The sequence below is a fragment of the Zingiber officinale genome, chromosome 2A (assembly GCF_018446385.1).
Source record: "Zingiber officinale cultivar Zhangliang chromosome 2A, Zo_v1.1, whole genome shotgun sequence".
Taxonomy (NCBI): domain Eukaryota; kingdom Viridiplantae; phylum Streptophyta; class Magnoliopsida; order Zingiberales; family Zingiberaceae; genus Zingiber; species Zingiber officinale.
Window position 1 is genome coordinate 30,074,660 of NC_055988.1, and position 13,054 is coordinate 30,087,713.

General features: G+C 34.2%; 1 protein-coding gene across 1 annotated transcript in view; it reads right to left on the bottom strand.

Annotated features, from left to right (window-relative positions):
* Positions 1-1,611: 1,611 nt before the first annotated feature.
* Positions 1,612-13,054, bottom strand: part of LOC122040993 (phospholipase D beta 1-like) — a 51,076-nt gene continuing 39,633 nt past the window's right edge. Inside the window, exons 8-9 of the mRNA XM_042600510.1 lie at positions 2,906-3,103; positions 1,612-2,332 (exon numbers count right to left, since the gene is read on the bottom strand). Coding sequence (XP_042456444.1) covers positions 2,039-2,332; positions 2,906-3,103 — 492 coding nt within the window. The 3' untranslated portion in view covers positions 1,612-2,038. The remainder of the gene's footprint in view (positions 2,333-2,905; positions 3,104-13,054) is intronic.

Below are 13,054 nucleotides of genomic sequence, written 5' to 3' on the forward strand. Positions count from 1 at the left end.
TATAAAGGAGCGAATTGCACAAATAAGAGATGTTTTGTATGACTTGGCCAATGATAGCCAAGATCTCAAAATGAAGAGTGAAGCCAAGTCCTTAGCATTAAATAAACTTGGGAATTTTAAATTCTTACTTGGTGTGATAATTTGGTACAAATTGTTGCATGCTATCAACATTATGAGCAAATTTCTTCAACTTGAAGATATGCATGTTGATATTGTTATCAAACTTTTATTGGGAATTATTTTATTTCTAGAAGAATTTAGAGAATATATGATAAGACCATGGTTAAAACTAAATCAATGGCATGTGAGATGGGCATTGAAATTATATTTCAAGAGAAACGTGTTATTTGAAAAGCAAAGAATTAATTTGGTGAAAGTAATAGTGAAGAAGTGACAGTCAACTACAAAATCTTTTTGATTCAATTGCTTTCTCTTTAATCAATCAAGTTTGTTCTTCTATGAAAACTTGATTTGAACAATTTTAAAAATATGAAGAAACATTTGATTTTTTTATTCAATCTAAAGAGGTCACAAAGCGTAGATGATGAAGTCTTGTTGAGATCTTATAAGAATCTTAAAAATTCTCTAACTCATAGGGGTTATTTTAATATTAATCGGAATGATTTATTTTCCTAGTTGACATTCTTGAAGTGCTCATTACCAAGAGAAGCAAAATAGAATTACTTAAAAAAAATAGATAGATGTTTTCTAAATGTTCACTGACTCTCTCAGTTATGGTAGCAAGTGTTGAACGAAGTTTCAAAATTAAAGCTCATCAATCTTTTCTTCAATCAATCATATCACAAGAAAGATTGAAGAAATTAACTATGTTATCAATTGAAAAAGAAATTACTAAGCAACTTAATTATACATACTTGATTAGTATTTTTTAGCTCTGAAATTGTAAGGTGGCTTATTTTTTAGTGATTATTTTTGACATGTTTATTTTATTATTAGATTATAATAGAAATATTTTGACCATTGCGCATTTTTTTAGTTTTTATATTTTCTTTAATGTATTGATTTAATTCGAAAAAGTTGTTATGAAACTAAAAGAATATGAATACTCAGACATTATGATTTAGAGGCTTTTTTAAAAGTCAGACTTAAGGTCCAAAAATTGTTAGGACCGACCTTGCGTGTCTTCCACCTTTGTCTTGATGGAATCTTATCAAGATAGGAACTTTTCTCCTCATCAAGGTGTAGAACTTGGAGAAGAACTCCACTGCTTATGCCTTTATCTTCGACTTGAAAAGGTCAAATTCTCGCGTCTCATGATTGCTCGACCGTGTTTAAAGTACAAGCTCTTAATTCTCTTAGTTTCTTGGCGACGCTCACAATTATTCATTACAATCAAGATGTTCTGATGAGTGCAAAGTCCTAAATAGGTCCTCACAACAAATGCTAGTGCCTATACAATTGATGATTAGTAAAACTATTTGCATATTGCCACAGGAAGTTTCTTCTGTCTATCTGTCCGACGGATCATCCACCTTGGCTGATCACACCTTGGCAATGGTAAAACTCCACCTTGGCTGATCACACCTTTGCTTATGTAAAGATGTTCCCTTGCAATTTATTGTGTCCAAAAATTCCAGGATACAAAAGACCTTTAATACTAAAAGTAATGTATGGCATTAATTTAACAGCTAAATTCACATAACACTAGAAAGGATGCAATGGGATTGAGTTAAGTACACAAGCCCATAGCTTTACATTGCTGAAGTTGCAACATAAAGAAGTCACAAAGAAGGCTGAAAACCTACACTCAGCAAAGCTTTTTATTTTTCTTTTGCAGAATCTCGTTTGGTGACAAAAAACTTGAGATCATGAAGATGAATAATGCTTAAGCTCCGCTACAATTTTAGACTTGATGGATACCTTCAGTCAGCAGATGTAAATGGCTGAAAATGAAGCAGGTTTAATCTAGCGAACAGGAAGGCCATTCTGGAAGTGTTTGATCCATATATAATGGTACAATGATCGAAACTGAGTCTCAACTGTTTGGATTGATCTATACAATTGTGAAGAACAAAACTCATATGGTAAGGTTCTCTTGAATGCCAAAGAATGATCCACAGATATTGCCACCAATGTCTGGGAAAGTTTCATAGCCAGGAATAGGTTTCACCTTGCCTTGCCTATCAACTTCCACTGGGTAATTCAATAAGTGGCCCTTCATTTCAGTAATGTCGTCAGCCACATATTGTCTCCAATTCCGTAGACCAAGGTTGCGAATCCTTCTCATACATTCAACGCTCTCAGGAGAAGCAAAACATTCCTCAAGGGTTCCAAGGTGCTCAGCCCACAATGCCAATCTATAACCGAAAATCTGCATGTTTGATTAACTAACAAAATTAGAAACAAAGAAATTGCAACAGATAGAATAATCAAATTCCATTCAAAGAAATTTATCTGCCTAGTTTTTCATTCTTTAAAGAACAAAAGAAGCCTTAACCTAGTACATGGGGTTCAAACATTGAAAACTTATTTACCTGAAACACTTTTATGGCCAAAGGGGAACCAAAAGTTATGCTCTATGGAATACCTAACATCAAGACGAATGCTTCAAATACACACACACACACATCAAGATGAATACTTCAAATACACAGACACGCATACATATTAAAAAAGGATCTTCAAAGCAAAGCATAGTGAACTCTCAAACTGATTTATTAAACCAATGCATTATATTAGCTTTGTACAAATGGGGATATCCCAAGAAAGATATTAGCAGAAGGAAACAAATATATAGTTTCCTTATAAGTCAATGCCAAAATGACAGAAATTTGTCATTAAGTCTTTGTTTAGATGATAAATTTTCCCTCAAAATTAGAGGAATGAAGATGGGCAGTAGTTGTATGAACATTGTAGAAACATAACATTAATTGAGAGTAGTTACCTGTCCCCGGGGACCAGAGAGTTTTCTTGCCCATGTATGCTCTGGTTGGTATGCGCCCATTGCAATTTCTGTATCCCTGGTACCTTCCAAGGACCTCTGGTTGATATTTGCTGATCCTATAATAACATATTCATCATCCACTATCATGCCCTTTGAGTGCACATATATCATGAAGCGTCTGCTTTTCTTTGCAAGTGCCTGAAGAAATAAGAATCATTAGGTTTTGTTATAAATTACGGTCCTTCTAAGTGAAACAAACATCATCTTTTATCAATACATGCACATATATGATAGTTAAACACAAGATGAAGAGCAAAGGGGTTCTGCACAAAGCATATTAGCAAAGGGGAAAAGAGCAAAACTGATGTTGGTTTGGATGATGGCTAAGCTTGGTGTTGATTCAAACATCAATTTTATGGGTTTCCAAATATTTGTAGCTATACCAGCATACTATGGGAGCCAGACTGTCTCCAGCAAGATCTTCCTCCTGATATGAGCTAGGATTTCCATCTCTGATGACAACTTTGCATCCTTCAACCACCTACCACTACAATGCCTAGTCCTCAACATGACTGAACCACATGCAAACCACTATTAAATGTATTGTTCGACTTGTCAAGCACTTTTAAACCTTCAAATATGAGCTCACTGATTATCATCGTCTATACTCGTGCTCTTGCTAATGCCCTAATTAACCAATAACAATCTTCTTTGATCAAAGTTTGATGGACCAGAAATTCCTTTGTGAATGCTCACATGCTCCACCAGTTCCGTACTTCACTTCACTCTGTCTTCTCGCTCAAATTGCACTTCTTCAAGGCTTTTAATATTGTCAATTGACATACACCACTCAATGTCAAACGCACTGGGAAGTTGGATTTCATAAATAAATAGGGCGTCAACCATTGGGTTCAATTAGAACAGTGGCTCAAATAGAACTCACTCTCTACCTTTCTCAACTTAATTAACATTGAAGCCCTCAATATAATCATGAAGTTGTGAAAGACATGAGTGTTTGCTCCAATGAAGTTGCAAAAGACAATCTCCGAGGATAACCCTTCCATCGCTGCAATGGGAAGAAACTTTGTAAATTTCTTGTGATACAAAGATTGTTTGGATTGACATAGAGAAGCAAAAAGCCACTATAATGAAGGTACTACACCTTTTTCAAATGACTTCAAGATTAATCATTGACTTCATATCGACAATCTAATAAACAATGGGTTTGATACCTGAAGGTGACTTAGATCACTCCCTAAAGGCTATTTGGTTTTTTGTTCTGTGAAAAGCCACGAGGATTGTGGATCCACCGTCAATGAAGTTAATGCAAAAAGTCCTATTTAGACTACTTGCTCCTCTCCTCTATGGGTGAAGTCCTGATCAAGAAAAGTGCATTCTTAGCCATTCTGGCAAACTACATGGGTGTTTATTAAATTCCTAAGTGAGTGAATGAAGCATATGATAGATTCTATAGGAGTTTCTTATGGGAAGGCAGCAGCCCGATAACCAATATTAAGAATAAGCCACATGAAGTGTTATTTAATGAACAAAAGCTCCTGATGGGCTAGAAAAATTAACTTTGATTGAAAATTCCTTTCTAACTAAGTGGAGGTGGTGTTATTTAACCCAATTATTGTGTACCTTTGGAAGATATTTTTCTCAACAATACTATCTTGCCATTTAATTGATTGGCTACTCAAAATGTCAATTGGTATGCATTTTCTCTATTAGTGACATGCTTAAGACCCTTCATCTAACACAAGAAGGAATGGAAAGAATGCAGATAAATGGGCATATATAGGATAACTGGTGGTGAATTTCCGCAACACTAGGCGGCTCTCAAGTCTCAAACCCATTCTTTGAGATTGAACACCCTCATCACTTTATTCTATATATATAGATGATTTCATATCTATCTTCAACTAGTACAGGTAAGTATTATCATAGTAGGACTTGATATGGTCTTGCACAATAAAGAATAAGGCAATCACCAACTAATCTAGTGGAGATGAGGGAGAGGGAGGAAGAGGAAGACAAAAAATGATAGCATGTTGATGATGATGAGTATGGTTCAACGAATTTAATGGATCCAAATCTATTAATGACTAAGTTTAAATTTGGATGTGTGGCGATAATTTTAGGTTCTTGTGGATCACAAGATATCATGAGTGGTTCATTGTAAACATATCATGAAGTAGTGCAGGTAAATATTTTCCTCTTGATATTGAGGCTATTGAAGCATTGCTAACACCATTAACTAATATGGAAGTGTGGGTATCATTTCAAGTTCCTGTTGATCATGAGATCTCGCAGGTGCTTCATAGTAGACATATAAGGAAGCAATGAAGGTTCATATTTTAAAAATGTGTGAAAGTTACAAATTCTTTTTGAGTGCAGAAGCATATTGTTAGCTTAGGGGACTAATTCTAATTAACCGTAGGTAGCCCTCCACTACCTATATATGGATGTTATTAGTTACATGAAAAATGATAGGACGACGATCCCATAGTATAATAATTATTGGACCATAAAACTCCATCTTAAGCTGATTTGAATATTTTATAGAATAGCAACTATAGATATATTCAACTATAACCCTCTTAAAAATTTAGTTAATGAATCTGCCAACGAATTGTTAGAATAGACAAAGAAAATGATGGTCTCATTAGCAAAAATCTTCTCTCTGATGAAGTGTAGTTTATCTCTACATGCTTTGTCCGCTTATATAATACTAGATTCGATTTGAGACTATATGTAGTAGAGTGTAATTTTCACATTAAATCTTCATTGGCTTTGCAGGGATGTATCCTAGCTTGGTCATAAAATGCTCAACACAAATAAGCTTGCACATTGTTAAGGACGTAACCCCATATTCTGCCTCTACATTTAGACGTTACCACAACTTTGCCAAGAAATAAGATTCCCTGCTATGAGGATACAATAACCCAAGTGGTGATTGCCTATCTATAGGAGAGTCCACCCAGTTTGCAATAAAATAATCAATATCTCAAGATAACCTCGATCAAAAAATAAAATGTTTAAAATTTTTGAGGTGTCATTGTTATACTATTGAAACTTTCAAAGATCTTATCTGGAATTTTTGGAAATATTTGGACCTTTTTGCAAAATGGCCATTAAATAACCAGAACCTCTTTTCCTCCTCACTCCTGTGCATGCGTTCACCTTTTTTTTCCTTCCAAACTCTATCTTTCTCCTTACCCCCAAACCTTAAATTTCTCTCCTCATGTTGCCATTGTTGTCGCACGTCAATGCCACCATTGTCATTGCACGTTAAAGTCATTGTCAATTCTATTGCAAGCCGCCACCACCATCACACGCGTTGCCGCTCCCATCACAAGCCGCCAGCACCATCACAAGCTACTGTTCTCGCTAGCCAACCTATTTCCATCATCGCGCGCCAACGTCGCTGCAACACAACATCCTCGCAACACTACAATTCCACAACACCGCCGACCTGTGTCACTCTTTGCCTAAATTCTTCTAGCAAAGTGAACCTTAACTAAGAGCCCTTCAACCAAAGTGACTTGGATTTACTCAGGTGGATTTTTGTGCTCGATTCTTTTGAATTACCTTATGCATGATTAATTAGATAAAATAGATGTCATAAATTATCTATTATTTTTAATTTAGCAAAAGGAATTAGTTGTGATCATTATTACTCTTGTTGCTTAAGAAACTTTCCCTAAATTGCTTGTTATATTTATATCCTAGTTACTTAGTTGTTTTATCTTTTTTCCGAATCTTAATAATTAGGCTATAACCAAATAATTCTAAATTAAAAGAAAATTTATAGAAACATAGAATAGTCCCTTTAACTACTATGAGAATTTTAGTAAAATTGAATTAAATAATTGATTATGCTAAACTTGCCCAATAAATAATATGAAAGAACTTCAACTCTGTGTTTTGAAGTTGTGTGATATAGTTAACCAAGTTAACAACGAAATAAATGTAACTTAGGACTCATGGAGCTTTGGCTCCACACTTCAAAAAAAAAAGTGCAAGACTATTTATCTCAGAATAAGAATTTGATAAATCTTATAATTATAGAGCATTTGCTCTGAGCTTAAAAAAAAGACTCTTTGAGTCTTTTTGCGCATTCCTAGGCTTCATCCAAATTGTATGAGATGTTTTACTCACGGGATGAATTGCGAGTTATTCACCCTATATATGTATGTATATGTGCATACACATGAAACATTTAGCTACGAGTGAATTGCGGGTTATTCACTCTTATATATGATGTATCCTTCTTGGGTGAATTATGGGGCATTCACCCTCATCTTACATTTATATATGATTCATTTCATATTGAATGGATTATTGGTCATTCATCCCATGTATATACTATACATCATAACGGGATGGATTAAGGATGCCAATGTTCTCCACGGGTTCGAGGCCCCGTGGGGAAAACTCGAAATGGGGGCAGGTTCCAGGAGCTATTTCAGGTATGGATTCGGGTTCGGGAATTTTCAAATCTCCGCATTTAAATTAGAGCGGGTATGGGAATAGCATCCCCACCTCGAACCGCTAATCGCATCGATCTCCGACGGTGGCACTCCCTTCGATCTTCAGTCTTCACTCACATCGATATTTGCCAACGTCGGCCCGGCACCACTCCCTTTGATTTTCAGCCTTCGCATGCATTGATCTCCACTAGCGTCACTCCCTTCGATCTTTGCCTACACCTCTCTAGTCTCCCGTCAACTTACACATCCTCGTATGCCATCAATCTTTGGACTTTGCATCTCTTGTTTGTCGTCTCCTATCCCCATCGGCAATCTACATCTCCCATCGGCAGATCGACTCTTGCCTGTTGGTATCTGCCACCGTCAGTCACATCTCCACTTAGCTTCCACCGTTGTTTAATATTTCAACAGTTGCTCTCGTCAGTGAGCCATATTTCAAGTTTTTATTTGTGCCAATTTCTCAAATAATTTCTTAAATTAATATTTCTATTTCTATCGGACCTAGTTCATTCCCTTAAAATTACTTAAGAGCTGTTATATCCGAGAAGTTTAGGATTTAGAAATATAGAAGTGGGTAAATTAGATATGAAAAAAATTGAAAAGAAAAAGAGAAGCATGACCATAAACAAACGCCCCTGGACAAGCAATATGAAATCAAGACTTAATGTGGCAAACGACAATAGGTCTTGTGTTTTCATTTATGCAATAGAGTTTGCGTATTTTGCTTTCACACACTATTAATATCTCATAACACAAGCTTACCTTAAAATAAGTCAATTTTTTACTTTACAAGTTCTTGTTAATGTGGGGATATTTGGATGAGTAGAATATGATTTTTTGATATTATGATATATCTTTAAGATGGAAATTAATGATAACGAGGTTGAGGATGCTATGCAAACTACTCAAACTGTGGGAAGTCAAGTTCTTGCATCGACAGCATCGCATTCGCAAACGCAAAATGAGAGTGTTCTGACTCTAAATAAGGCTTTAGATGTTGAAATTGTGGATACAAAAGGTGGAAAGAAAAAAATATAGATCTATTGCATGGGATCCTTTAGAGAAAAAGCTAATTGGAGAAAAATGGAAAACGGTCTGCAATTATTGCAAGACCTTATGTGGTGAAACTAAGAATGGTACCAAGCATTTACTTGACCACATAAAAACATGCTTGCACAAAAAATAGAAGACCATAAAACAATCACTATTGCACCCAACAAAATCCAAATTATGGGACAACGCAGCTTGGGACATACCATTTTAACCAAGATCACGCGAAGCAAAGCTTGCAAATATGATTATATTGCATGAGTACCTGTTATCTATGGTTGATCATGTGGGCTTAGAAGGTACTCTCATGCCTTCAACCAATATTTAAAGTTGTTTCCCGAAACACAATCAAGAATGACATCATGAAGATATTCGAGTATGAAAGAAATAAAACAATGAAATTATTAGACTCAAATGCTAGTCGAATTGTGTTGACAACTGTTATGTGGACATCAAGTAATCAGAAAAGAGGATTCATGGCAGTCACTTCACACTTCATCGATGTTTCATGGAAATTACAAAGTTAGCTTGTCTGGTAAAATTTTTTCTCTTTAATTTTATACTTGTATTTACCATTACTAATATTACTATTATCATTTAAATTTATTATATTTCTTTTTTTACTAGGTTTATATATGTGTCGTATCCACATATTGTTGAGGTCCTCCCAAATGCCCTTATTGATTGCCTCTTGATTGGAACTTGGATCGAAACTTGGATCCTAAGTTATCTATTTTAACTCTTGATAATTGCACAATTAATGATGCTATGATTGAGCTTATTCTAGACAAGCTTCCTCCGAGTTCACTTATCTTAGAAGGAAAATTATTTCACATGTGGTGTTGTGCCCATATTTTGAATTTGGTTGTGAGGGATGGACTAGAATTAATTAGTGAGTATTGAAACTATTCGTTATAGTGTCGCATTTTAGACAACAACGCCAAAGAGGGATGAAAAATTTATTGAAACAGCTCGACAAATAAAGGTTCCAAGCACAAAGAAACTGGAACTTGATTGCAAAACACAATGGAACTCTACATATTTAATGCTTAACACTGCATTGGAATATGAAGTTGTGTTTGCTCGTTTGAAAAAACATGAGACTTTATATAAAAGAGTTCTCACACAAGAAGATTGGTCAAAAGTAAGAGAGATTTCTTCTAAATTGGAGATGTTTGACGATGCCACATAGTTGTTTTTGGGGACCAAGTATCCCACTATAAATCTTTTCTTCTCAACTATTTGCGATATTAAGTTGGCAATTGGTGATTGACTTCTCTCGGATGATAATGTGGTGAAAACAATGGCAAAAAATATGAAAGTAAAGTTTGACAAGTATTGGGATGTGATGAATTGTTTATTGGCAATTGCGAGTATTTTAGATCCTATGTACAAGCTGAAGACAATTCGATTCTATTATCCTCTTATTTATAGTGATATGTCTTCATATTAGATTGACAAACTAAAGAAAAAGTTGTGTGACGTGGTTAAAGAGTACGAGAAGAAATCCAAACAATCACAGGAAGTGAAAGATTCACAATCTTCTTCTTCTTTAAGGTCTCCACTTCCTAAGCATGGTAGTTACGCTGATAAATTTAAGATGTTCATGGATTCTAATACTAGTATTGAACATGAGAAGTCAGACTTGGATTATTATTTAGAAAGTCTCTTTTGCCAAGAACAAGTGAACTTGATATCTTATGTTGGTGGAAGACCAATAGGATCAAATATCCCATTTTGCATGATATTGCTAAGGATGTGTTGGCCATTCTTATAATGATCGTTGCTTCCGAATCAACATTTAATACTAGTGGGAGAGTTTTAAGTGCTCACCATAGTAGACATCATCCTAAAACTGTGGAGGCTTTGATGTGTGCTTAAGATTGGTTAAGAAGTGAAATTCAAGATATTAAATAGTTTTTAAATGAAATTATTTCTAATACTTTCTTTATTGTTTTTCATTATAATATTTGTTATTTATTTTGTCTTATTAGATTCTACAACGTCCAATGATCAAAAGTTTGACAATAATTCTGATATAAAGATAAGATATTTTTGTTATTGTATTAAAGTGTTTTAAATTTAATTAATCTTTTTTCTATATGTCTTATTATTTTGTAGGAGACTGAGTCATACTCATGCACTAACAGTAACTCTATAGAAGAAACTCCATAGAATGATGGATGTGGTGAGGCGACATAATGGAGAAGAAAGTAATATGATGATGGTGATGATAATGATGGAGTTTCATCTTTTCTATTTATTAAATCATAGACTATTAATGTTATTATATATGCATTGGAGTTTTGTATTAATATTTGTATAAAAGGTGTTGAATTTTTTTTTTTTTTGCCAAGTCAATGTGGGATGGGGGTGGGGATGAAAATTTAATCCCCGTGGGTTCAAGAATGAGGATTCCCTGATTAGATGGGGGAGGGGATAAAATTCCGGGGCGGGGATGGGGAACCCGCCCCTGCCCTTCCCCATTGCCATCCCTAAGATAGATTGCAAGTCGTTCACGCTATATATATATCTATATATGTTTAAAATGCAATTCGTTATGAGTGAATTACAAATCATTCATCCCTGTATAAAATGCATCCTTCTTAATGAATTATGGGTCATTCATCCTTATCTTACATTTATATATAATATATTTAGTATTGGATGGATTGTTGATCATTCATCCCATGTATATACGATACATCTTTACTATATTTATATATGTTTAGGATGCATTTCATTCTAGATGGATTGTAGGTCATTCATCCCTATATATGAGGCATTCTTCATTAGGCAAATTGCATGTCATTTGCTCTTTATATATATATATATAAAAGAGTGTAAAAGAGCAAACACGAGAAATGATGAAACAGTCTAAGAGAAAAATTTTAAAAAAAATTATGTTAACAGATTAATGAAGAATGATAACATTAATTATTTTCTATTCATTGGATTCTTTATGAGATATCATGCACTTCCTTCTATCAATGGGAGAGATTGTGGGCCATCAATTGCTAAAAGTATGACAGCAATTATGGCTGAGATTTCAAGATCTAATTTACCATAATTTGTATATTAGCTGTATATATTCTTATCTAAAACAAATTAGCAATAATTACTGTATATATTCTTACCTAAAGTAGATTAGCAGTAATTAGTGTAATTGCTATAAATAATTTTTTTTGTCTAAAATAGGTTATACAACAATTCTTATTTAAAGGAAAGATCATCAAAGAAAAGGGCATTTAGCCATTTCATCAAATCTTGTCATGGTATCATAGCAAGGTTCTAAAATTCGTAACTGAATCTTCAAATCTTTATCAGTATATTTTGCTTCTGTTTTACAGAGTTTTCTAGTGTGCTTTCATTTTTTTTAGTTGATTAATTTCTGATCAACAACTTTGGCTTTGAGATTTCATTTTGTTTAGAATAATGTCTGCTAAGAATTTTCTTGGAAAAATGTATACACAAACTTTGACTATTAAATTTACAGGAAAGAATTATGCAGCATCGAAATTTCAGTTCATAATGTTTCTGAAAGCGAAGAAGCTTTGTTATCACATTAACGGGTCTGCTCATGCTCCTAAAGAAGGTACAGAACTTAGTCAATGAGAGGCAAAGGATGCTCAAATCATCTCTTGGGTTTTAGGTTCTATTGAACCTCATATGGTGAACAATTTACGTTCCTTTAGTACAACAAAAGAGATGTGGGATTATCTGCAACGCATATATCATCAAGATAACACTACAAGATTATTTCAACTAGAACTTGAGATTGGTAATTTTAGTCAAGGTAATCTCCTTATTGAGTAGTATTATTCTGGATTTATTAATCTATGGAGTAAATATTCTAGTCTTATCTATTCAAAGGTACCTAAAGAGGCCTTAGCCAGCCTTCAAGCAATTCATCAAGATAGTAGACGTGATCAATTTGTGATGAAACTGAGGCACAGGCTGGATTACTTAATAGAAATCTTGTCCCTTCCTTTGATAGATGTCTTGAAGAATTGTTGCGTGAAGAACAAAGAATGGTTGCACGCAATAGAGATCTGGTTTGGATATAGCTGTTTAACCATTATAAAAATTTTCATAATTTTTCCACGATTAAAAATATTTTTCAAATTACTTTTTTCCAAAAATAGTTTATAAATTGTAAAAATTCAGATTTTCAAAATTTAAAGTTCATGATTTTCTAGATAATAGTCACTGTATTTTTTATTTCTTAGACTCTGTTTTAAATTTACTTAAAGTTATTTTCTAACATACCCTTATTTTTAATATGATTAAAGGGGGAGAATTAGAGGTTAAATCTAGGGGGAGGGTACATTTTGATTTTTGCACATTTTTTTTTTTGCAAATTATATACTTGTTACCAAACTATTTTTGTTTTTATTTTTATCCTAACTTAACTTGGTTTGCTCACGGAAAAAAGGAGGAGATTGTAAGTACCCCGTGGTAGTTTTGATATGATCAATCAAGTTAAGTTAGGCCTGATGTGGTTTGATGCCTTGTATCTAAGTGTGCAGGAACTTAGGAGCACAAGAATTCGAGCGAAAGATACAGCTAGCAAGGATGGCACGGGAGAGAGTCGACGGGCTCGGTG